Source organism: Balaenoptera physalus (genome assembly GCF_965194825.1).
Source record: "Balaenoptera physalus genome assembly, chromosome: 19".
Lineage (NCBI taxonomy): Eukaryota > Metazoa > Chordata > Mammalia > Artiodactyla > Balaenopteridae > Balaenoptera > Balaenoptera physalus.
This window is the reverse complement of record NC_138900.1, coordinates 48,490,800-48,516,590: the sequence shown is the minus strand read 5'-3', so window position 1 is coordinate 48,516,590 and position 25,791 is coordinate 48,490,800. Positions and strand designations below refer to the sequence as shown.

Below are 25,791 nucleotides of genomic sequence, written 5' to 3'. Positions count from 1 at the left end.
GTTTTTAATGTTTACAAACCTCACTCTAGCTCTAATATTTTGTGTTTCTCCCTGACCGAGGAAAAAAACGCTTACTGCTGGTGGGAAGATTTTGCATTAACGTGGAGAGTCCCCAGGATCTTGTCCTAGTGAGTGTTTACAGCTTCAGCAGCATGCAGTGTTAACGAGAGAGAGGGTCTGGGTCTGGGGGTGGGGCGAGCAGAGCCTGTGTGAGAAATGTCCAGCTGTGCACACATGGTATTACGTTCTGCTTAGCAGAGCAGCGTCTGATTTCCCCGCACGGGTAGATTGATCAGGTAGCGCTGCTTGGCTGGGGATTCCGCAGGAAATGGTACTGTGCTGTCTCTGAAGGGTCGGGGTTTGGGCCCCCTGAACTGAACATCCCATACAATCTGAGTTCTGCCGCAGTTCCTTTCCAGGGCCGTGACCCAGGTCACCTGTTCAAGCCCCTGGTCTGCTCAGGGGCCGTGGGCTGCAGATGCAGACCCAGCTCATCAGGCGGTAATTCCCCTCCCTCTGTTCCCGCAGAGGGCAGCCAGGCCTGGTCACAGCGGGTCTGACGGAGCCCTCTTCCCATGGATGTTGTGAGGCAGTACAAACCATGCTTCACAAACTCTGTACCTATTATGTGTAGTGATTTTTGAGGAGATTATGACATCTGGATTTTATCTGTTCATTTTATGTATTTATTTTGCATTTGTTGAGTGTATATGCTTAGTCAAAATGGGGCTTATCTCCCTCTGAGAGTTCCATTTAAAAACAGGGTCACAAAGACTCAGCCTTGCATTAAATGGGGCCCACTTAGAAGGACCACCCTGAACTGTATCAGAAATCTCCTGCTGGGACTCATGTTACTTGGCCTCAATAAAAAAGCCGCCTTTGAAGTGAGATTGAAAAAAAGAAGACTGTTCAGGCAGGGTTGTTGCCCAAATTTTCCCAAGTCATTTCAGTAAAACCAGTTTATCATCTGGTTGAAAGGAGCCTATTGGCCTCCTGAGGATGTGTTGTCAGCTGCAAGGAACGGTTCTGAAGCCCATCGCAGTTGTAAACGCTGACAGATGATAAAAAGTGGTGACACCTTGTGCCATCGGCCACTTAGGAATTATTGAATAATTTGCATCTTAGTGTTAGAATCTTGGAATTATTTATTCCCCTGTGACTATTTAATGTCCTTTGTGCCATAAGACTCTCCCATGGTTTTTGTAAATATATTTCTTTATATTTAATAAGCTCCCACTACAACCGGAAGTGGCCAGGTATGCAAATTGGTGTGATGCAGAGTCATAAGTCCTGTCACGCGTGGCAGTGTGGTGAGAAGGAAGGAATATGGTTGTCCAGTGTGAATCGAAAGACACCTGCATTTTCCTTATGTTGTCTCTGTGTACAAACAAGACAATCTAGATTTGGGGGGCTTAAAAGGACTGTTTTTTGCAAACTGAAGGAAGCTTATTTTTGCATTTAATAGTTCCAATATGGACCCATGTCAGTTTGGTTTGGGGCATTTTTGAGGCTGAGGCAATCTTAGTGTTTCTCAATTTTCTGGTGGGATGATATTGGCTTTCATAGTTGGTGCCAGACTTGTGTATGTTTGAATTTGTTCCTGGAGACTGGATGGTTGAAACCCTCAAGCATTTGGTGGAAACTCTGGTGGTTTTAGATGGATGCAAACACTGACGTCTTCAGAGAAAGTTTATCCTGGCATCGATTTGGTTGATGCGGTATTTTTTCTTTTCTCTGATTCTCCTTTAGCCTCCCTTCACACTGCTGAAGGCATGGGGTGGGGCGGGGGTAAGTACCTTTTCCCTTTCATACGGGGAGATTCTAATCACGAGAGCCTAAAGATACTTGTTGGCTCCATATAAAGCCGGGGAAAGACAAAGACAGTTACAGATTAAAATCTCACAACAGAAGTTCGATTTAAAGCAAAGAAAATAGATTTTCACTCTACAGCAACAGTCGTCTGAGAGATTCCCTTTGCCCACAGAAAGGCAAGAATGTAGTAGCCTGCGCAGTCCCATTGGCCATGTCTTCCATGGCAACTTGAACCAAAGTGCCAGCGTGGACGAAGCCCGGCCTGGCCCCAGGGAAGCCAAGGACACAGCCTGGTTCTGAGAGCTCGGCTCTGGAAGGTGGATGCCACCCCCTGCCCTTTGGGCACCATCACTGCCCCTTGGCTAAAGGCTCATGCCCATGGGCAGGCATGGAGTGTATCCGACCCCACCCTGTGTCGGATGCTTCTGGAGAGAGCTTTGTGACTCAGTTGAAAACATTCCTACTCTTTTAAAGTTTGCAGTTGCATCTGCCTTTCTTCGAAGCTTTCTTAGTGATTCAATCTTGGGTTAAGCCACATGCGGCCTCTGAGGAGATGAAGCACTAACCCTTTTGTCTGCACATGTATGTGAATTCTTGCTTGCAGCGAATGACCCTTGAATAACCCCTCCCTGTTTCAGGTGTGTGTGGCCCAAGCTCACCTTTTCTTGTAGACTTGCATGTGCTGTTTGGGAAGAAACCCCTCACCTCTCCACGTGTTTAAGAGGCGGACCAAGTTCCTAATCTCGGGCTGTACAAGATGTTCTGTGGGTTGTTCTCAGAATCTGTCCTAACGGATGAATAAAGTGTGGAGACAACATGTGGCCCCTGTAGTGATTCTGGGAGGCCGTGACGACTGAAGTGGGTCCCGTTGTGCCGTCCACGTTCAAAACAAAGCAACCATGAAGTCTTCGTGCCACTGCCAGATTGTCATTTTCTCCACCTCTGGTTTACAGGAAAATATGGCATTACACAGGTAGCAAAAGGTGAAAACACCTTCTAGGCTGCTGCCGATTGACTGTCTCAAGCGAAATAAAAAGTTGCTTCCTGCTCCAGCGACTGCCATTAGCGTGTGAGGTCTCCAGACACTTTTCTGGCTCCTAGTGAAGTTCGCAGAACTCAGGGGCTCCCTCTTATTTCATCAGCAACCATTCCCAGGACCAGCTAGGTGACAGCCGGTGAAGTAGGAGCAGGGGCGGGTCTGGGAGGGGAGAGGAAGGAGGGGGAGGCTCAGACCGTCTGCCGTGGGCCTGTCAAGGGCACTGGACATGGTTACCCACCCAGGGTACTTCCTGCCCTCTTTGGAAAAGCGAGGTCTTGTGTGCTGGAGCCCACCTGAGAGCGGGAGCCAGCGTGGGGAACAGCGTGCCTTGGCACCGGGCTCTTAGTGTGAGTTTGGGGACTCACAGGTCTGGACAGGTGACTCGGATTCTGATTTGGGTGCCCCTCAGAGAGGACGCAGGCCTAATACCGCCTGCCTTGAGCTTTGTAAACGCTCCTGGCTCTTTATAAAATCTCCTATTTCTTCTCTTCTCAGCAGATATCGCTGAAATCATAACTGTATGGTTGAGAAGGTAATTTGAAATATCTGGCTCTTTACATTTCTTTTATTTAGAAACTGTCTCTGAAAGAAAATACCCTCGATATCTGTTAGATCTAGAAGAAATTTCTTCTCAAAGTTGAATGTTTGTTTAACTTTTCTTCACACCAGTAAATGGCATTTATATACTTTTAGGCTTGACACAGAGGGGTGGGTTCTGATATAGTTTCCCTTCCTTTGGTCTAGATTCTTATTCCATTTGGATATAATTTCTCAACCTTGGGGATTTATTTTTTCCTTTCTAGTTTTTATTATTCTATAAACATAAAAGTAAAGAAAAAAAATTACCCGTAAGTCCGCTGAGTAAATCAGTGGCAACTTGCCTAGAATAAAGTTTAGTTTATGGATCCTTCAATCGTCTATCTTTTTCACAGGGTTAGTTTGTTGTCTAGTTCTTATGCCAAGACTTTAATTTGGGTGACTCGCTATCTAGACACCCTGGAGTGTTGTGTTTTCTTTGGGATGCATTCTACACAAGGCCGAGAGCCTTCATTAAGGGGTTAATAGCCTGGACTCTAGTGAGCTACATCAGAACTTTCATGTTTCTAATTTAGAGTAGGAACTTGTCTCAAATGACCTTAATCAGTTTTGTTGGTGGGATTAGGGAGAGGCCCAAAGTTTCTTTTCATAAGTGCACCTCAGAGGAGAGAACGCGTGACACAATTGATCTGCCAGTGGTTTGTACGGGTTTCAGTAATAGCCTGGAACTATCCAATCTGAGTCGTCTTTGGAGGACACTGCTGAAACCCGGTAGGAAGCACCCCTTTTATCAGGAAAGCCACCTGAAGGGACGGTCAGGAAACGAGGACAGCATGGGGGCCTGGTGTCCACGCAGGCAGGGCCAGGTCTGGCTGCTTCCCTTCGTGGGCTGTTTTGCTTTCCTGCGTGTTCCAGAATTGATTTTGCAAGTTTCAACTCTGTTCTCCTTTCTGCAGATGTGAGGAAGGCAGATATTCGGTGCTTGGAGGGAGAACTGGCTGGTCCAAGGGTTCCTGGGGGAGCGCGAGGGCAGGATGCCTGTGCCGCCTCTCGGGACTGGCCCAGGCCGCTAAGGCCTCTCGCCTGCCTCCAACTCTGTCACTCTGTAACCCGTTTAAAACCGAGTTTTCAAATCCTGCCGCATGATGAAACTGACGTATGTGGATAAAACCAGTGCTTTTCATAACTTGATTCTGATGTAGTTTCCTCTAAAAGAATGCTAGGGGTCGAAACTATTTGTATATGTTGAAATTTGTAGGGGTTCAGGAACCCGTGGCAAAAACACTTAACTATTTATTACAGGTATGACTGTATTTTTTCTTTTCCCAAAGTAGGTAATTATGTCTTTGTATATTTTAAGACAAATAATAATCACTTCACCTTTGGTGCCTTCCGTGTGTCAGTCACATGAACACTCTTGTCAATCATGGAATTGAAAAAAAAAGATGTACATTTAGTTAAACAAGATAACACTATTTTTGTAGCATGATTTTAGATTGTGTCCTTTCAATATTGCTTCCGGCAATGTTGGTTTTGAGGTTTGGTCATTTTCCCTTTAAACTTCATTATATATTTTAAAAAAGAAGAAAAAAAAAAAACCCCAAACCCCCGGCTTTTTCGGTCTTGTTTTCTGCTGCTTTCTCCCCAACATCTTGTTTCTGCTTATTTAAACAGCCTGAGAGTGAGAATATATTTCTGTGAAGTAGTTATTGATCAGTATAACTGCATTTGGCATTTTTAAACCACTTTTTCAGTTTGAACAGCCACCGCTCATCTCAAACAGTAAGAGGAAAGTGGTTCCATAAAAAAAGGACAGAACATTCTCGGTGCTCTGACTTCCCCATCTTTGGGTCTAAAACGGTGAAAAAAGCCCTTTCTCTGGCTGGTGTCTGTCTTCCAGATCAGCTCAGGCCGCCGTCCTCTGCCTTGGCCAGCCTCCCTCTGCCCGAGTGAGACGTGCTGGGGTGGGGCGGGGCGGGGGGGAGTCTCTGCTGGTCTCGGGCTCACCTTCCACTCGGATCTCAGATTGGTTTGTGGATGCCCTGGGTAGGTTCCGTGGCCCTTCCTGGTTTCCCGCCCAAATATAATAGATTCCCTGCTGTGACAAGCTTGATGAAATTAAGACACAGAGGACATGCCGGCTGCTCCTTTTGCTTTCCCACCCCTGCAGGACTGAGTTATGTCTGGTCAAGAAAAGTCTTGAGTAAACTAGCTGAGCCCATTTAAAATGAAGGAATGGATTTATTAAAACATACAACTGTAGCTTTTTTTTTTTTTTTTTTTGGTCGCTTTGAAGGGTCGGAATGTGTTAGTATTTTCTAACAAAGGAAGTCGAGTCAGATGGCTGACAATTCCCATGTGATTACTCGGTACTTGGCCCAGTGGTACTTGGGAGAGGGGCAATGTTAATTTAACAACTACTACACTTTGCTTCTTAAAAGTCTATTTCCTTTAGCAGTGTAGACACAGCTGCAGGGCGACCTGAGGTGCCGCCTGTTCGGCAAACTTTGGTTTATGCTGTTGGTAGGTCAGAGCTCCCATCCTGGCTTTTGAAGCTGGTGTGGATGCCCTGGGGTGGGCACCACCCGGCTCCCACAGGCTCCCAGGTTTGACTCTATCCATTTGGAGTGGTTTGGGGGCCCCAAAGCCTTTGCTCCTGTTGGTTTGTCCCTGACAGCAGACAAAGCCTTGTGCTGCCCTCAGTTTTCCCTCTTTATTTCTTTTGAAGGACCAATTTTTCACGGTACTTGTCCTGATTGTTTTCATAGTGTTCAAATCTGTATTTTTGTATGTAGAGGGAAATAATTTTCTCAACACTAATCGCTAATAAATGCTGTATTAAATTGTCATGAAGGAGTTCTTGTTTAATAAACGGACATGTAAAAACAGTATCTCTTTCTTCGCTCTGCCTCGCCTCCCGCCCTTTCAAAGGCTGTGGCCCAGATCCTGAAACAGGCCCGTAGGGCGGGGGTTGAACACAGCCACAGCTGGGGGTGAGGACTCCGCGGTGTCGCTGTCCACAGGCGGCTTGGCTGGGCCTGGCGAGGTGGGGCCACACCCACAGGCCCGTCAGCTTCTGCACAGTCCACTTTCATACGTGTTTTCAGAACACACTGTGTGTGAAAGTTGGGGCAGAATGCCTTGATCCTTTTCCATCGCCGGGGCCAAAGCACTGACTTACCATGGGACGTTAGCCTGATGCGTGGGTGAGACCCTGGGCCTCTTGTGAGGACCTGGGCAAGTCACCGAACCTTCCGTCAGTTTCCTGAACTGTGAAAGAGGATTGTGTGGGGTGTAGAGTACACGTGCAGACGCCTAGCGGGGAGCAAGTGCACGTGCATCATTGCTGTAACCTGGAGCTGCCAGGATCCACACGGAGCGTGGGACCACTCTGTGCTGACGCGTGACACCCGGCAGCGTTGCTCCGGGTGTGTAAGGTTTTTTTCAAACACACACACTCCAAGCAGGAAGTCAGTCTGATTTAATCCATTATGGCTTTTTTCAGGGTAGGAGATTCACATGCAAGAGAAGAACAAAGATTACAAATGCCCAAAACATGGGTCCAGAACTCTGGCTCATTCACAAGGCCTCTTGGGTCACAGGAAATGCCATTTAAGAAGCTGCTTTTGTGTAAAAAAATAAAAAAAAATAAAAATAAAGTTACAAAATCCCATTGAAGATACATGCACAGCATAATAAGGTCCTTAGGTGAACACAGAAGGCACGTCTTACCCCTCGTGAGGGTCAGGTGTTCAGAAGCACATTGTCCTGAGGGCCAGAGAGCCTCTCGCCTGCTGACAGCCCAGGGAAAGACAGGGTTTGGCTGGGCCTGCCCAGCTGCCCTGGGGGCTGTCACTGCCACTTCGTCGTTTGGAGCCCTCGATCTCTTGGACCTGGTACGCTAGTCTACGAGCTCTTCTTGAAACGGTCTTAGACCCAGAAGAGGATGTCATCTGAAGAAGATATGGTCTCCGAGGGTGTAAGGTATCACTCATGGGCACTGGGACCCACTCTCTCCTAGATCATACAGCAAAGGCCAGTTTTCTCCCTGCTTCGAGAATGAAGAGGGAACTGTTGCTCCTTGAACAAAAGAATCTTGGAAGCATCGTTCTCCACAAGATGCCTGCCGGGAGCAGGGGCACCAGATGCAGACAGAAACCACTGGGGCCCAGGGGACGGCCCTCCGCCGGTTTCTGCCTTGTCTCTCCCCCGCACTCACCGCAGCGTGAAGTGCTTCCTGGGATGGTATAACAAGGCTCTATCTGCTTTGTCCCCTTGTGCTTATTTTTGGCAGAGGTTTAAGGGCTTAAAGTCTGTGGGACAGAAACGAGAAGTGGCGGAACGATGCCCTCACGAGCAGAGAGGCTGGAGAGTGCTAAGCCGGGGGGTGCCATCGTGTATGCCGGGCTCAGGAACGTCACCCTGGGGCTGTGAGGAGGCCTGCTCCATCAGCAACTCCCGCTGCTGCTCGAGAAGTCACAGCCTCCCTCCCAACACGCACGGTCCCCTGGCCACGCTCCGGCCAGCATGGTCAGAAGGTGCAGGAGCAGAGGCCTGCGTGGCTCAGGCTGCCAGGGCAGGTCGGGTCTTCAGTCGGAGTCAGAGTCGGAATTCTCTTCTGAAAGGAAAGCAAAGAGGATGCTTGGCAGGAGTTTCGGGGCCAGCGGTGCCCGGGAGCCGTCTCTGGGGAGGCACTGGCGGCTGGAACCCGGGGCTCAGGCCGCTCCCGCAGCTGATGGCGCTGTGGGTGGTGTCTGCTTGGCGTGAGGACCGTCGAGTGCTTGGGACCCTCCGGGTGCAGTCGAATGGAGGTGGGGAGCCCAGATGCCCCTTGCTCTGGGGCTCCAGGCCCTCCCAAATCTGCCTGGGCCGTTCTCACCTGGAGGTGTCAGGGTTGTATATCTGCCCCCCAACCTGCAGTTCAGCAGGTCAAGATGGGGCTAGCTATTGCCCAAGAAAGTAAAACATACTGGAAAATCAGGAAGCTTCTTTTTAGCCATTTCATAGTTTCAATCTCCCCTGTCCCAGGAGTTTCAATGTCACCTGCCTGGGGACAGCAGGCGCTCAGTGGAGAGATGCCAACTCCAAGGCAGGGCCTGCAGGCCCCTCAAAAGCCCCCCTTGTCCTTCTGTCCAGCCACATGTCACTGCTGATCCTCACAGGACGCGACCCCCTGTTCCAGAGAAACACCTCACCTGGACGGGAGCACCTGCCCTTTATACTCTGTTGTCTTCCCTCCACCTGTCCCATTTCTTCTGCCTGCACACTCCTATACATCCATCAAAACCCAGCAATGGGGCCACCTCCACAGCCTCCTAGCTGGCACATAGGATGGGTGCTCCCTCAGCTGCTTCATCCCTACCTCTGTCAGCTCTCATTGTACTGTTACAGTTGACATCTACTCTGGGCTCCTCGTGCCCCCGTTTATGCTGTGTGTGTACATCACCACTTTGTCTCTGGGTCTAATTCCTGTCTGGGCTGAATTCCCTGAGGGCAGGTAGTTGGCCTTGCCCGTCTGCACATCCCTAGGGCCCAGCACATGGCAGCCTCTGTAGGTGTTTGGGTCAACAGAGGCTGACAGAAGGGCCGCGAGGGATCAGGGGACACCAGGCTGGGGGAGTTTGGTGCTGAGCCAAACATCCGATTTACTCAGTTGCAGGAAGCTGACATCTGCCTCTCCATTTAAAGCCTGCCTGGGGGTGTGGAGAGGAAGGGGCAGGTAAATGGCCTGGGCCCTCGGTCCCAGGTCAGCTCCTGGGCTTCCCGGCATTTCTGTGCTGGAGCCTCCACCGCCCCTGTGACTCCTGCCCCCTGGGCAGGGACCTCCACCTCCTCTGGTGGCCTCCCCGGGCAGGAGAGCCCTGGGCTGTGGCTGAGGAAGGCCCGAGGGAGATCACAAGCTCCAAACCAGCTTGGAGTTTGGATGCACTCCTATAGGGCCCCTAGCTGGGTGCATGCACCCTGAGGATGTGACACGTTGGTATGGCTGCTGTCATGGATGGAAAAACCAGCCATCCAACTTGCAGGGATTTTTTTTGTTTTTGTTTTTTAAATCAGGTAACGATACAACAGCCATTCTGAGCTGAAGGATGGCTTGAGGGGCCAAAAAGTCTGTGGCACTTTCTCTGGATCTAAAAAGTGAAACAAGCCCGAGCTTGACTGTGTTTGCCTGGGCGCTGCGGATAAGCATGAGAGCTTGGTTCGCTGGCCCTTGAGCTGGGGGCAGGCGAGACTGGGGACCGGGGGTGCTGCTGTGGGACAGGCGGCCACGCTGCAGCCCAGTGGATGGCGTCCAGGGAGTTGAAGGGGAGTGACTGGCCGTCCTGGGGGCTCGTCAGGGAAGGTTTCATGAGGAGGAGGTGCCGGGCGTGCCCTCAGCTTGCCCCTTCTGGAAAGGCTGAGGCCCTGGGGAATCCTGTGCTCCCCAGAGGGGACCGGCTTTATGATCAGTGCCGCATGAAGGGATAGGAGAACCAGGCTGTGAAAACACGTCCTGCCCGTGGGGAGAGAGGAAATGCTCTTACTCCAGCCTCAGACTAGCCAAGTGTCCCCAGGGGAGAGCAGGGCCCCTGCATCAACCGTTCCAGGTGATGCGCTGGGTTCCCTGGTGGGACCCACAGGGTGGCCACCTACCTTCTGCCTTGTCAGCTGCGGTCTCAGCTGCGGAGTCCCCTTGTTTGAGGAATTTGGCCACATCGTTAAAGATCAGGTAGAAGTCAATTGCAAACACGATGGTGGCAAAGAAGCCAAACACCTGTGCGATACAGGGGACAGGGAGGATGGGACGCGTCATCAGGAGCTGGGAGCCTGGGAATGGGGAGGGCCAGCCCCGGAGCAGCCGCTGCCCCATCCGCATAGCTTTGTCTTTATCTGCTTGGATAAGTAGCTCAGATTGGCGGACACAGACCCCTCCCGTTAACGACAGATAGGAAAACGAGCTGTTAACTTGGTTTGGCAAACAGCCATTTCGAACTCTGGGCAGAGTAAATCTCCAGTAAGAGGACAGTGGAGTCGCTGAGATCCACGTGAAAGTCCAAGGTACCTAGGCAGAGGCAGAATATGCCCAAGAAGCTAAGAGGGGCACCCACTTAGGAGTGGGGTGAACTGGAGTGGGGCATCACTGGGCATCCCCCCCTCCCAGGGGTAGAGTGGCTACTCACCCCGGCTGCTTTGGAAGCTCCGTCCGAGTATTTGGCCACAGCTGTGATGGAGATGGCAAAGTAGATGAGGGCCGCTGTGACACAGCGTAGGAAGTCCTGGGGAGAGAGGGGCATGGTCACAGCGTCCTGAGCTCCCTGGAGTGGGGCACAGCATGGGAAGGGGGCCGCTGGGAGCCGAGGCAGGGGAGAGGGGCTCAGAAGGGCACTGTGTGCCAAGAACAGGGCCGGAATCCCACTGTCAGGGGAGGATGGGTCTGGCAGCCTGGACACACCCGGCCCCCAGGTCCAGCGTCCACGGCGCTCCCCCTCTTCCTGGCCCCACCTGCACTCCCTGGTCCTCCCCCGACCTCCACCCCGCCCCTGCCCAGTGGCCCCCTGTAGGCTGCCGTCCTCTGCCAGGTGGACAGCAGGGTACGGACCAGGCTGGAGCTCGCCCTGTGGCCCGGCCCAGATGCAGACTTCCCCATTTGGCGGGGAGGGAGAAGTTGGAAATCTTGTCACTGCTCCCTCTGGCTCTCTGATAGGGAGATCTGGCCCCGGACCTTGCTTTGCCACATACTTGTGCCAGATCAATTATGTATCATGGTTTCTGTCTACCGGTCCCTAAAATGGGGACGGGGTGCAGCCCATCAGGAAGAATGCTGGGTATGAAGTCAAGAGACCAGAGTTCAAGTGCAGCCTTTGCTGTCCCTTCTCTCTTACCCATTTCATACAGCGAAGTCCGGGATGGGGTTGTGGGCCCTCCCAGGTGATAAAACGAGTTGTCAGGTGGCTGAGATCTGGGTAAGCCCTGCAAGTCCTCAGTTAACCCGCCCTGCCCCATGTGGAAATGGCTAGAATTCCTGCGGCTAAGACTCATGCCGATGGGCCCAGTTGGGAACACCAGCGCCACCTGACGGCGAGGGGGGAGGATGCCGTCTGGGGTTCGTAGCCTCACAGAGGGACACTGGAGGCCCTGGAGGCAGGGCAACCTGCCCTGGGTCATGTGGCTGCCGTGTGGTGGGGCCTGGATCATCCGAGGCCAGGCCTAGCCACCAGGCTCAACCAACTGCAAATGGCCCCTCCAGTGCATTGAAGAAAGGGTGAGGGCCGAAATGCACACCTCTCCGTGATGGCCAGTCAACCCCTTCCTCCCGGGGCCCCAGCCCTCACCATCATGGGCCAGCACAAGCCCTGCCACTTGTCGTTCAGCTGCATGGCATCAGCAAAGAGGAAGCAGAGGGCCAGCAGGAACTCCAGCAGGGGCGCAGTGAGGAAGGCGGATGCTGAGGACGCCACATAGCAGACGAAGGTGATGAAGGAGAGACCCTGGGAGGTGGGGGAGGGAGAAGTCAGAGCCCGTGCACAGCCCCTCCCTGCAGGCAGGACTAGAGGAGGCTCCAGCAGGTGAAGTGACCTGCCCAGTCCTGCAGCTGCACGATTAGAACTCCATCAGACGCACACCCGTGCTGCCCCCAGTGTCTCTGGGCATGGCTCTGCATCCTGACCTCAGGCCAGCTCCCTGCAGGACCCAGTCAGGAAGCCCCAGCCTCTCCTGCGTCCAACCCCCCAGGAAGCTGCCTCCTGGGGCTGCGCCACTCCCACCTGCCCCAGAGGCTCTATGGCAGAATCCACCCAACTCAGATGGTGCCCAACGGGAAAATCAAACCCAACCCGTCTCAAAGGCAGTCAACTAAGCAGGAGCCAGTTTCAGAAAATTACACCCAACACCCAAGGTTTGTGCTTGAATGAAAAATTTACCTGAAAAACAGTACACAAATGTGGCGCTTTAGTTAATGATACGCATGCTGAAGTATTCAGAGTTGAAATGTACTGATGTCTGCAATTTACTTTGAATGCATCAAAAAATAAAACGGATTGATGGACAGATAGATATGTGATAAAGCAAATAGTATAATCTAGGTGGTGGGTATATGGGGTTTTTTTCTTGGTATATGTGCAAATTTTCACAATAAGGAGAAAACATCCAGGAGAGGGAGTGGTGACACTGACGCTTCATGCCCTGCTGCATCATTTGTTCAGCCTTTGTGAAAGGTGGGGCAAACTGTAATGAGGAACTGATTAAGGATTAAAGTGTTTTCTGCAGCCCTGTCCACACACTGTGGGTGGCAACTGATGCTCGAGGATGCCGAGGCCCCGGGTTAGTTCTGCTGCCCCGTGTGCTCTGAAGAGCAGACGGGGATGATGGGGCTGTTCGCTGGACCAGTGCCTGCTGAGGCTTGTGGGGCGTCCTCAGCTCCTCACCACCACCCAGGCACCAGGTGCCGTTCACAGCCCACTCTGCAGATGAGAAGAGTGAGGTTCAGGGAGATGCAGTGCTGTGCTCAGTGTCGTACAGCTAGTAAGAGGGCATCAGAATTTGAACTCTGGCCTGGCTGACTCCACATCTGGAGTTCTTAAGCAACACTGCCCTGTGGTTGCTGGCCTTTATCTGTCCTGGTTTTGGTCACTCTGGCTGGGTTTGAGCAGGTCCCTGGCTGAGTAGCTCAGAGTGGGCCAGGGGGCTGTGTGGGGATGACACCCAGATGCCCCACAGGAGGCCCTGTGGTAGCTTCAGACAAATGAGCTGCACAGCACCCATATCTGGTCTGAACATGACAATGCAGGTAGCTGAGCCCAACTTGAACCGATGGGAAAATAAGGCGTAGAGATGGGCTGAGAGGCTGCTAGGGCCTCCCAGGAAGGCAAGGCCACAGGACTCTGGCCTGGCCCTAGCCTCCACTTCCTCTGCCAAAGGCTGTTCTGTCCCTCCTTTTCCTGTCCCCTACCCCCAAAGCCTGATTCTGGGGATCCCCCTCTCGATTCTGTTTCCTCATTCCCTGATTCCTGGTGGCAACTTCCTCCCCCTTCCTGCCCATGTCAGCCTCCCCACTTGCTTGGGCCTGGGGGCAGCCAGAGGTGACCTGAGGGGGGCAGGAGTGACCTCCAGTGGCTCCCCTTGTGTCTTCAGTGCCCACTCCTCATCCGTCCTTCCTCCCCACTTCATCCTCCTAGACCTAGACTCTTGGCGCCCAGCTTTGCCAAGGGCCTCCTCTAGGCTCTGGCCAGCATCCCCTCCACCCATGAGGTGAGCCTGAGTGGGGATGTGGTTGGGGTCCCCTCAGGGGATGGTGGATTCAAAGCTTCTCTGAAAAAGTGGCTCCCATCAATCTCCAAAGTGGGGCTGCGTGGCCAACCAGGAGGCAACTCCCTGGAGTGTGAGCTGCGAGTCCTGGACCCTGATGCCTCATCTGGGAGTCCGGCAGGTGCCAGGCTGGTGACCTCTGGGCTGACCCCAGAGGCAGAGGAAGTGGTAGGATGGCCTCCTGCCATCTGCCCTGGGTGGTACAAAGGAGAGGCTGGGGCAGAACCCTCCTCTCTCTGATCCCTGCTGTCCCCTGGCCCTCAACTGACCCACGTCAAATCCCCTAGAGGCTCGGGCCTCAGCTTTCTTGTCTGCGAAGTGGGAATAATGACAGATTATCAAATTGCTATAAATCTGAGTAACAAGTGCTCCACTCTTATCCTGCCTCCGCTCCGCTTGGCCTCTTCCCTTCCCTCCACAGAGGCCCAGCACCAAACCCCAACCCCACAGGCCGACAGTGCGTGAGTTTTCGGAGTGTCCCGAGGACAAAGGCCTCTTGATGGGCCTGGGGGAGGGGCGGGTGCGGGAAGGAGCTCAGCGGGGGCGGGACGGCTGGATCCTAGCGAGGGAGAGGAGGAAGGGGATGAAGTCACCCCGCTGGGCCGCCTCTCAGCAGCCTGGGTGGGCGTGGGCTCCCTGCGCGCCCCCCACTGTATGGCCCGGGCCTCACCCAATCCCGGGGGTCCCCCCTCCCAGCTGGCGGGACTCCACTCTGGCTTCCGCCCTGCAGCTCGAGGCCCGGCCGGTCCTCCCTGAGCCCAAGAAAGCGAGCCAGGGAGCAGAGAGACGACCCTGGCCCCCGACCTGGGGGTCGCGAACGGCCGATTCCTCCCAGGCCCGGCCCGGGCGTGGCGAGAGGCTTTGCGGAGCGGGGTGCCCGCGATGGAGGCCAGAAGATGCGGGGACGCAGCCCGTCCCAGGGGCCCAGAGAGGGCGGAGGCGCCGGAGGTCACACAGTGCTGGGCCGAGCTCCCAGGGGCCCGGCCGCCGCGTCGGGGGCCCCCTCCCCAAGCTTCCCTGCGGCTTCCGCCTCGCCTCCGACCCGCGGCTGAGCTTCAGCGAGCCCGTCCCAAACCGGGGAAGTTTGCCGATCTCGGCCCAACTTCGCGGGGCTGCGAGGGGCGTCGGCCGGGCGGGGCGCCAGGACCCGGGCGTGCAGAAGGCGGTGCCCCTAGCTCCACGCCCGGGAGCTGCAGGCGGGAGCTGCCGCAGGGGTCTCGGCGCCGCCGGGAGGGGGCCGGGGGCCCGCACTCACCGTCTCCGCCAGCAGGAGGCGGCCTTTGAGCGAGCAGAGGAAGGCGCGCGCCGGCAGGAGGGCGCGGAGCCCGGGAAGGGCCGCGCGGGGCTGGGAGCGGCCGGCGGGCTCGCGGTCCGGGTCGGGCTCCGGGTCTGGGGGCCACATGGCGGCGGCGGCCGGAGCTCGGCCTCGCTCCCTCTCACCCTGCGCACAGGAGGGAAACGGAAACCCCGACTGTGCGGAAGGAGAACCGAGCCAGACTAGCTGGGCGCGGGAGCTCGCCCCGCCCCGCCCCGCCCCGCCCCCGCTCCGCCCCGCCCCCGCTCCGCCCCTCCTCCCTTCCTGCCCTCTCCTGCCCTCTCCTCCCCTCCTCCCCTCCTCCCCCCTCCTGACCCCTCCTCTCCTCTCTCCCCTCTTCCGCCCGCCTTCCTCCTCTTCCCCTCTCCTCCTCCCCCCTCGGACTTTGGCTGCCGGGGCTGCTTAGGCCCTCGCTGTTCCGACTGGCAGTGATGCTGGCTTGGGGCTTCCTTAGACCCACCCCCGCATTCTCCCCTCACCCTTGTCCTGGCGGCTGGAGACCTTTTTACTGCCGCCCCCGTCGGAGCTCCCACCCATCTCTCCTTGCCCAGAAGATTGTCTGCATTCGCTGTCTCCCGTCTAGCTTCCTGCCCTAGCTCGCGTCGGGGATCCAGGAACTTAGGCCTTCAAACAGCGAGACCTCTCTCTTGTTTTCCTGCGGCTTTCACCCCACTGTCAGCTCCCTGCCCCACTGCCTCTCTCTTTCTTCCCTGGCCACCCCTCCCATCTTTGGCCAGCCCAGCCTCCTGCGGCCTCTTTGTTGGCTGCCCCAGCCCTGGATTCGGCACCACCCCCATCTTCATCCCAGGAGGACTCCCAGATAGAGACCTCGGAGCCCCAGCCCCTATACAACACACACATGTCTCCAGGGCGTCTGGAGTTCAGTGTGACCAAGACCCAGCCCATGACATTGTCACTATGCCTGAGCCTCTGCCAAGGGCACTGCCATCTGCCCTTCCACCCCCAAGAGCCAGAGACCTGGGGATTGGCCTCGTTCTCCCTGACCCCACCCTCACCTTCACCCCCCATCTGTCACCAAGGCCTGCACGTCTTCGCCTCCTAAAGCTTTCTTAGATCTCTGTCCACATCTCATCACCACAGCCTCCATTAGATCTCAGACCACTGCTGTCTCCTTCCTGGACTGTTGTGAGGGTGTCTTTAGGAGGCCTCTCTGCTTACTCTCTTGGCAGCCAGAGGGTTGCTTCAATCATCAGTCACAGTCACCTCCATTCTCCTCACCTGGAAAAACCTTGGGAGCTTCCATCTTGCTCAGGGTCTGGGTATAGAGAGTAAAAACAGCCCCTTGCTACCCTTTCCTCTGTCTCTCCCACCTATAGAACTTCTTATCTCCTCCATGCTCCCTCTTGCCACAGGGCCTTTGTACATGCTGATCCCTCTACCTGGAATGCTCTTTCTCCACCTTGTTATCTGACTAACTCTTCTTTTTCTTCTGTGATCATACTGCATTGTCACTTTCTCAGAGGAGACTTCCCCGACCTTTCCAGCTAGGTAGGAGACATTCATTCACTCATTTATTTATTCATTCTACAGCAGTGCTAGAAGCCCAGGATGCAGGGAAACCCCAGCTTTGTTTGCGGGGAGGCTGGATGGGTAAACACCAAGCATGTCCAGAGAATCCTGAATAAGATGATTCCTGGTAATAGATGTCTGGCTGGTTCAGAGTGCAGACAGGCAGCCTGTGTGGATGAAAGGACTGAGCTAAGGGCTGGGGGTGAAGACGAATCAGACAAGGGGTGGAGCCAGATTGTGGAGGACCAGGCCTTGGTGTTTGGATTTTACTCCAAATTCCCTGGGAGGAGGCCAGGTGAAGATTAGAACAGAGGATGACCTGGTTCTGATCTGTGTTAATTAAAACATGCCTCAAAACTGTAACTCAATAATAAGAAGAAAACAAGCCAATTTAAAGAATGGGCCAAAGATCTGAACAGACGATTCAACAAAGATATATGAACATCCAAGAAGCACGTGAAAAGATGTTCAATATCATTAGACATCTAAGAATGTGAATTAAAGCCACAATGAAATCATATTGTACTATACACCTATCAGAATGGCTTCGTAAAAGGGGATGCTGCCATTTAAGTGCTGGTGAGGACGTGGAGCAACCAGAACTCTCAGACGGTACTGATACGGGTGGAAATTGTTACCACCCCTTTGGAAGACAGTTTGGCAGTTTCTTAAAAAGTTAAACAGAGACCTACCATATGACCCAGCCATTTTACTCCTAGGTATTTACCCAAGAGAAATGAAAGCACATGTCTCTACAAAGGCTTGTAGGCAGATGTTTGTAGCAGCCCTATTTTTAATGGCTCCCACTGGAAACCACCCACAGTCCATCAACAGGTAAAGGGATAAACTAACTGTGGGACATTTATACAGTGGAGTACTTCTCAGCAATAAAAAGAAATAAATCATTGACAAACGCAGCAACATGGATGCATTTTGCAGATATTATGCTGAATGAAGAAAGTCAGACTCGAAAGGAGGATACTGTATGAGTCCATTTTTGTGAAATTCTAGTACAAGCGAAACTAAGCTGTGGTGACAGAAGTCAGATCAGTGGTTACCTGGGGGCAGGAGGAAGCTTTCTGGGGTGCTGGAAATGTTATTTTGACTGGGGTGATGGTTTTACAGGGACGTACATTTGTCAAAACACATCAAACTGTGCACTTAAAATGGGTGCATAGTATTTCATGCAATTTATATCTCTTCTACTGAAAGGGTTCTGAGAAAAAAAGAAAATACAGTGACTGGCTAGAGTGGCTGAAAGGGCCTAGGAAAGGGCACGCAGATCCGGGTGGGTACCCTTGTGTGAGGTGACCGGATATCCATGACGACTGTGCATTCCCCGCAGGCTCTGCGCTCCCCAGGGGCCTGTCATCATGGCCCACCCCATCTCAGAACCCATCACACAGGATGGCACCAAGAAATGTCTGTTGTGGAATGAAGGAGGGTGGCCCTTTTCCTTTTACATTCTTTGTGTAAGGAATATTTTCTGTTCTCCACTTATTTATTTATCTTATTCTTTGGGTTATAATTATGTACTATTGTGCTTAATTTTGTTGGTTAAGTAGCTCCATCTTTGGCCATTAGGACCTCCTTCAGGTGGGTGCTTCTGTACCTAACATGCCCCGTCTTTTTGTCTTTTTTCCATTTTTTTTGGCCATGCAGCATGCAGATCTTAGTTCCCCGATGAGGGATCGAACCCTTGCCCTCCGCAGTGGAAGCGTGAAGTCCTAACCACTGGACTGCTAGGGAGTTCCCATACATTTCCTTATTTTCTGACCCTGTAAGATGCTTCAGGTTCATCTTATATTCTCCCCATGCCAGCCCTAGGATCAGCTGTTCTTCCAAGAAGCTCCAGTGCTTTTTACTGGAGAATGGTGTTTAGCAACCAAGATCTCTCTGGACAGTTGTTTTTTAAATTAATTAATTAATTAATTTGGCTGCTCTGGGTCTTAGTTGCAGCACATGGGATCTTCATTGCAGCATGCGGGCTACTTTAGGTGTGGCATGCGGGATCTAGTTCTCTAGTTCCCTAAACTGGGATGGAACCCGGGCCCCCTGCATTGGGAGCGTGGAGTCTTAACCACTGGACCAGCAGGGAAGTCCCTTGGGGCAGTTTTTTTAAAAAAATTAATTAGTTAATTTATTTATGGCTGAGTTGGGTCTTCGTTGCTGTGCGTGGGCTTTCTCTAGTTGCAGTGAGCGGGGGCTGCTCTTCATTGCAGTGTGCGGGCTTCTCATTGTGGTGGCTTCTCTTGTTGCAGAGCACGGGCTCTAGGTGCGCGGGCTTCAGTAGTTGTGGCGCATGGGCTTCAGGAGTTGTAGCTCGTGGGCTCTAGAGTGCAGGTTCAGTAGTTGTGGCGCATGGGCTTAGTTGCTCCATGGCATGTGGGATCTTCCCAGACCAGGGCTCGAACCCGTGTCCCCTGCGTTGGCAGGCAGATTCTTAACCACTGCGCCACCAGGGAAGCCCCCCTCTGGGCACTTTTAATTTGCATTTCTCTAGTTATGAGTGGATCAAACTTGGGTTTTTTGCATGGTAAGAGCCATTTGCGTTTCCTTTTCTGAGAACTGACTTTTCACATCCTTCACATATTTTTCTATTATTGTTGATTTTTAAAAATTGATATCTAAGAATACATATATTCAGGAAATTAATCTTGAAATGTGAGTTATGAATATTTTTTTCTGGTTTGTCATTTGTCTTTTGCTTTGCTTTTTTGCCATACTGATTTTTCTTTTAGAACCCGCTGTTTTTCTCCTTGAAAATATAAATGTAGTGAATGACAGTAGCAGGGTCTATGATGCTCACCATTCTTCGATGTAGTGGGGTGTGCCTTTCTTGGTCATGGTGTTTTTGCTCTTTTGATAAACCTCTGGATTCATTTTATTGGTATTTTATTTGGGATTTTGGCCTTGATTTTCATAAATAGAATTGATCTCTAGTTTCTATTTCATTTTATTTTTTGTGTTATTCTTTATTGTTTCCTAATGAAGGCATTTAAAGCTATAAATTTTTCTCTGGGGATCACTTCATACACATCCCCAAAATATTGCTCTAGTTTGTATCCATTTCTAATTAGCTGGTTGTTTCAGTTTCAAGTTCCTCTTTAATCCAAGAATTATTTTATTTTATTTTTTAAAAAATATTTATTTATTTATTTATTTATTTGGTTGCACCTGGTCTTAGTTGCGGCAGGCGGACTCCTTAATTGTGGCATGCGAAGTCTTAGTTGCGGCATGCATGTGGGATCTAGTTCCCTAACCAGGGATCAAACCTGGGCCCCCTGCATTGGGAGCGCAGAGTCTTATCCACTGCACCACCAAAAGTCCCCCAAGAATAATTTTAAAAAGGTATTTTTACATTTTTAATTAGATAAATTTTGGACTGTACATTGTGGTTAGTTTCTAATTTTATGTATTTTATTCAGAGAATAGTTCTATATGTTCTGCTTTTTGGAATTTGTTAAGATTTGTGTCCTAATAAACAGAGAGTCAATTTTTGTAAATGTTCCATATGTGTTTAAAAAGACTGAATATTTTCTCTTACTTGTTGGGTACAAAATTTATCTATTATATATCTTATTAAGTGTGTAATTTTAACCCTCTGTATACTTATCCTTTTTTACTTGATATATTTGACTTATTAAAACAGGTATATTAGAGCTACTCACTAAGGTTTTATTTTTATTTATTTATTTTTGGCTGTGTTGGGTCTTCATTGCTGCGCACAGGCTTTCTGTAGTTGTGGCGAGCGGGGGTTACTCTTTGTTGTGGTGCGTGGGCTTCTCATTGCAGTGGCTTTTCTTATTGTGGAGCATGGGCTCTAGGTGTGCGGGCTTCAGTAGTTGTGGCGCCCGGGCTTAGTTGCTCCATGGCATGTGGGATCTTCCCAGACCAGGGCTCAAACCCGTGTCCCCTGCATTGGCAGGCAGATTCTTAACCACTGCACCACCAGGGAAGCCCTCACTAAGGTTTTAGGTTTATTACTCTGTCCTTGCATTTCTAATAGTTTTTGAGCTTTTTTTTTTTTAAGATATGATGTTAGATGAACAAATGTTAACATAATTTTGTTCAGTGGAGTATAGCAGTTAAGAGCATAAGTACTGGTTCTACCACTTTCTTAACTTCTCTGTTCTCAGTTTCTCCATCTGCAAGATGAGGATAATAATATTACCTAAGTCATATGACTATTGTAGGGATGAAATGTGTTAATGTATAAAAGTATCTTAGAACAGTGCCTAGCATATAGTCATTTTTACTAGATATTGTCTTAATAAAACATCTTTCTTTTTCCTAGTGAATGCCTTTAGCTTTGAATTCTGTTTCATTTAATATTAAGTTCACCACCCCTACTTTCTTTTTGTTAGCATTTATCTGGCATTCTTGTTTTTTAAAAAAATATTTATTTATTTATTTGGCTGCACCAGGTCTTAGTTGCGGCACGTGGGATCTAGCTCCCTGACCAGGAATCGAACTGGGGCCCCCTGCATTGGGAGCGTGGAGTCTTAGCCACTGGACCACCAGGGAAGTTCCCGGCATTCTTGTTTATACATTTCTCATGTAAGTATTTGATGCAATAAATCTCTAAGTACTACTTTAGTTTCATCTCACAAATTTTAATATGTTGTGTTTTCATTTTTGCTTACTTCAAAATATTTTCTGATTTCTCTTGAGGCTTTATCTTTGACCCACAGATTATTTGGCAGTGTGTTTAGTTTCTAAACATTTGGAGGTTTTCTACTTATCTTTATGTTATTAATTTCCAGTTTAATTCTGTTATGGTCAGAGAGCATACTTTGTATGATTTCAGTTCTTTTAAATGTATTGAGATTTGTTTTGTGATTCAGGATATAGTCCATCTTGGTGAATTCTCTATGTATGCTTGAAAAGAAAGTGTATTTGTTGAGTGAAATGTTCTGTAAATGTCAATTAGATCCAATTGATTGGTGGTGGTGTTTAGTTCTTCTAGATCCTTGATGATTTTCTCTGTACCTGTTCTATCAATTATTGAGAAAAGAGTTGACATCTTCAACAATAACTGTGGATTTGTCCATTTTTCTTTTCAGTTCTATCAGTATTTGCTTTATACATTTTGAAGCTCTGTTGTTAGGAACATTTAGTATTGTTATATCTTCTTCATAAAGCAAATTGACCCTTTTATTATTATGTAGTGTCCCTTTTATCCCTGGTGATTTTCTTTGCTTTATACTTTGTCCAATATTAATATTGCCATTCCAGTTTTCTTTTGATTGGTGTTTGCATGGAATATCTTTTCCCATCATTTTATTTTCAGTCTAACTATAGCACTATATTTAAAGTGGGTTTCCTGCAGATGGCATATAGTTGGGTCTTTTTTTAAAATTTTTTTATCCATCTGGCAATTTATCTATTTTGACTGGTGTATTTAGACCATTTATATTTAACCTAATTATTTGTATATTTGGATTTAGATCTACCATTTTTCGTCTGTTCCTTCTTTTTGTTCTCATTTCTCATCTTCTGCCTCATTTTGGATTATTTGAATATTTTTTAGTATTCCATTATAACTTACCTACTGAGGTTTTTTACTCTGTCTCTTTGTCCAGTTTTTTTAGTGTTTCTATAGGGATTGCAAATACATGTTTAACTTTTCACAGTCTACATAGAATTACTTTTTTACCACTTCAAATACAGTGTAGAAACCTGACCACCATATTCGTTCTTTTGTCCTCCCCTCTTTATGCTATAGTTGTCATACATATTACATCTACATACATTGGAAATCCCATCAGATAATGTTATGATTTTTGCTTTCAAAAATCATTTTATAGAACTCAAGGGGAAGGATATTCTGTTTACCTGGATATTTACTATTTCTGTTGCTCATCCTTCATCTTTGAAATTCCATATTTTCCTCTGGTATCATTTCCCTTCTGTCCAAAGAATTTCCTTTGGCAGTTCTTTCAGAGTAGATCTGCTGGAAATGCTTTCTCTTAGTTTTACTCTTTTCGAGAATGTCTTTATTTTGCCTTCCTTGATGAAAGGTAATTTCAGTGGATATAGAATTCTGGATTGACAGTTAATTTCTTTCAGCACTTGAAAAATGTGCCACTTCCTTCTGTGTTCCACGGTCTGTGATAAGAAATCCTCAATTATTCAAATTGCTGTTTCTCTATAAGTAATGCTTCATTTTCCTCTGGCTACTTTCAAGAGTTTTTTCTTCATTTTTAGTTTTTAGAAATTTGATTATGATGTATCTGGGCATGGATTTTTTGAATTTATTCTATTTGGAATTTACTGAACTTGAAACTGTAAATTTATGTCTTTTGCCAGTTTGGGGAAGTTGTCAGCCATCATTTTTTCAATTTTTTTCCCACACTCTTTCTCCTCTAAGTATCTATTTATACAAATGTTAGACCTTTTGGAATTATCTCTAAAGTCCCCGAGACTCTGTTTATTTTGTTTTGATCTTTTTACTCCCTTTTGTTGAGATTGCATAATTTCTATTGATCTTTCAAGTTCACTAACTCTTTCTTCTGTCATATCCATTCTGCCATTAAGCCCATCCAGTGAGTTTTGTATTTTGGTTATTGTTATCAGTTTTTAAATTCCCACTTGATTCTTTTTTAAAAAATTATCTTCTATTTCTCCTCTAAGACTTTCTATCTTTCCATTTATTTCATGTATTCTTAGAGCATGGTTATAATGTTCTCTTTCAAATCTGTTTAATCATCCTAACATTTGTGTTATTCTTGGGATTACTTTCTGTTGTCTGTCTTTTCCTTCATGAGACATTGTCTGGTTCTTCATACATCAAGTATGTGAATGTAACAAATGCCACTGAATTGTTCACTTTAGAATGGTTAATTTTATATTATATAAATTTTACCTCAATAAAATGTTTAATTATCCCTTTTAAAAAAGTAACAAAGTACTGATACACACTATACGTTGACAAAAGTTGAAAACATGCTAAGTGAAAGAAGCCAGACACAAAAGTCCACATATTGTATGACTCCATTTACATGAAATACCCAAAGTAGTCAAATCTATAGACACAGAAAGGAAGTTACTGGTTGCCAGAGGCTGAGGAGAGGAAGGAATGGGGAGTGATTCCTTAGTGGGTACAGGGCTTCTTTTTGGAGTGATGAAAATGTTCTGGAACTAGATGGGTGGTGATGGTTGCAGAACATTGTGAATGTACTAGATGTCACTAATGGTATATTTTATGTGTATTTTACCATAAATTTCAAGTTGATATGTCTGATATTTTACCATAAATTTCAAGTTGAATTGAGGTGCAGTTCTTTTTTCATTTTCTTCTTTTGCTTTTTTATAGCTAAATAAAGGATTTGACAAAGGGAGTTCCCTTTACAATTAAAAAAACAAAACAAAACAAAACCCTTTTTTGTTGTATTACGTTTTTCATTTTTATTTATTTTTTTTAGCAAGTATTTGTCAGTGGTAATCTTGGAGTCATTACCGGTTGGGGGGGTGGGGGCAGGGAAGACTTTTATTTGCTTTTCCACTTAATTGCTAGTTCCTTCCAAACTTTGAAGCTACTGCTTCACTGTTTTCTAATATCCAGGGTGGCCTTTGATGTTTGGTATTGTTCTCTTGTCAGTAACATCTTTTTGCTGTTTCTCTCTCTCTGTAAACTTTTAGGATTTTCTCTTTATCTTTAGAGTTCCCGAATTTCACCAAGAAATGTGGACGTGAGGATCCTTTTCCAGTAAACTTGCTCACCACTAGGTGGCCCCTTTACATCAGAAGACTTTAGCTTTTCTATAGCTGAATGTTTTCCAGTTGTTTCTTTGGTTATTTTCTTCCCTCCCTTTTTTTCTGTTCTCGCATTCTGGGATCCCTTTGAGATGGTTGTTGAACCTCTTGGATTTATCCTCCCTGTCTCTCTTTAGTTCTCCTAAAGTAATCTCCTTGCCTTTTTTGCTTTACTTTCTGGGAGCTTTCCTGGACTTTATCTTCCAGAGCTCTGATTTTCCACTGTATTCAAACTTTCTGTTAAATTTTTAAATCTTTGTCATGTTCCCCCCACCCCTCCTGCCAAAAAACTATTGTTAGCTTACTGCCCTTTTTTACGGTCTCTCTTGTTTTAAGGACACAGCATCCATCTTTATTCTGAATGTACTAGTTAGGATTTTTCAGAATATGCATTTCTACTAGATCCATAGGTGATATGCCCACTCGCAGGCTGTTCCTGGCAGATACTCACCTGGTGTAGTTTTGCTCTGAAGGGGCATCTTCCTGCAGTCTCTGGTGACCATGTCCCTGACCGGGAGTTCCCTTCTCAGCAGGACAAGTGGCTACCAGCACATCACACCTTCTCTGATTGGGTGTGGAGAAACTTCCTGCTTCAGAGAGCCACCCACAGGGATTGAGAGGAGTGGCTACACAAAGGAGTTTAGCAAGGTCCACCCTTTTCCACTGGATTCTGAGCACAGTCATATTTAGCTTATGCTTTTTGATAAAATTTACCTATGATGAAACACACAGATCTTAAGTATACAGCTGGATGTTTTGACAAATGTATACACCTTTGTAACCAGTTCCCCCAATTAAGATATAAAACTTTCTCATACTCCCATAAGCTCCTTCCTGCCCATTCTCCACCTCCTGAGGCAACTACTGTTTCCATTTCTTTCACAATATTTTTCCTTGTTCTTTTTTTTTCTTGAGGTGTAGTTGACTTACAATATTATATTCATTTCAGGTGTATGATATAGTGACTTAATATTTTTATAGATTATACTCCATTTAAAATTATTATAAAATATTGGCTGTATTCCCTCTGCTATAAAATATATGCTTGTAGCTTATTTATTTTATAAACTTAAATCCCCTACCTCTATCTTGCCCCTTGCCACTTCCCACACCCCACTGGTAACCACTAGTTTGTTTTCTATATTGTGAGTCTGTTTCTGTCTTGTTATATTCATTCATTTATTTTTTAGATTCCACAGATAAGTGATAACATACAGTGTTTGTCTTTCTCTGTCTGACTTATTTTACTAAGCACAATATCCTCCAGGTCCACCATGTTGTTGCAAATGGCAAAATTTCATTCGTTTCTATGGCTGAGTAATATTCCATTGTATGTATGTATGTATATGTGTGTGTGTATGTATGTATGTGTGTGTGTGTGTGTGTACATAAATGTCTATTTAGGTCTTTTGCCCATTTTTTAATCAGGTTGTTTTTTTTGATATGAGTTGTATGAGCTGTTTATATATTTCAGATATTAACCCCTTATCGGTCATACCATTTGCAAATGTTTTCT

General features: G+C 48.2%; 2 protein-coding genes across 6 annotated transcripts in view; one reads left to right on the top strand and one right to left on the bottom strand.

The window, feature by feature from the left end:
- Positions 1-39: 39 nt before the first annotated feature.
- CMTM3 (CKLF like MARVEL transmembrane domain containing 3) lies at positions 40-15,202 on the bottom strand. 5 transcript variants are annotated; one of them, XM_082439751.1, is made up of 5 exons: positions 14,928-15,200; positions 11,701-11,856; positions 10,549-10,644; positions 10,022-10,142; positions 40-3,010 (listed from the first exon to the last, which is right to left on the bottom strand). In XM_082439751.1, exons 1-5 carry the CDS (start codon positions 15,072-15,074, stop codon positions 2,943-2,945), a joined length of 588 nt encoding a protein of 195 aa, XP_082295877.1. In that variant the 5' UTR covers positions 15,075-15,200; the 3' UTR covers positions 40-2,942. The 5 variants fall into 5 exon arrangements, with proteins under 5 accessions (XP_082295877.1, XP_082295878.1, XP_082295880.1 ...); XM_082439752.1 differs by lacking the exon at positions 40-3,010 and adding an exon at positions 6,853-8,006 and having other exon boundaries at positions 14,928-15,193; XM_082439750.1 differs by lacking the exon at positions 40-3,010 and adding an exon at positions 7,930-8,583 and having other exon boundaries at positions 14,928-15,202.
- A 5,742-nt stretch (positions 15,203-20,944) lies between these two features.
- Positions 20,945-25,791, top strand: part of TK2 (thymidine kinase 2) — an 80,733-nt gene continuing 75,886 nt past the window's right edge. The window contains exon 1 of the mRNA XM_082439740.1: positions 20,945-21,077. The gene's annotated coding sequence lies outside the window, so the exon portion shown is untranslated. The remainder of the gene's footprint in view (positions 21,078-25,791) is intronic.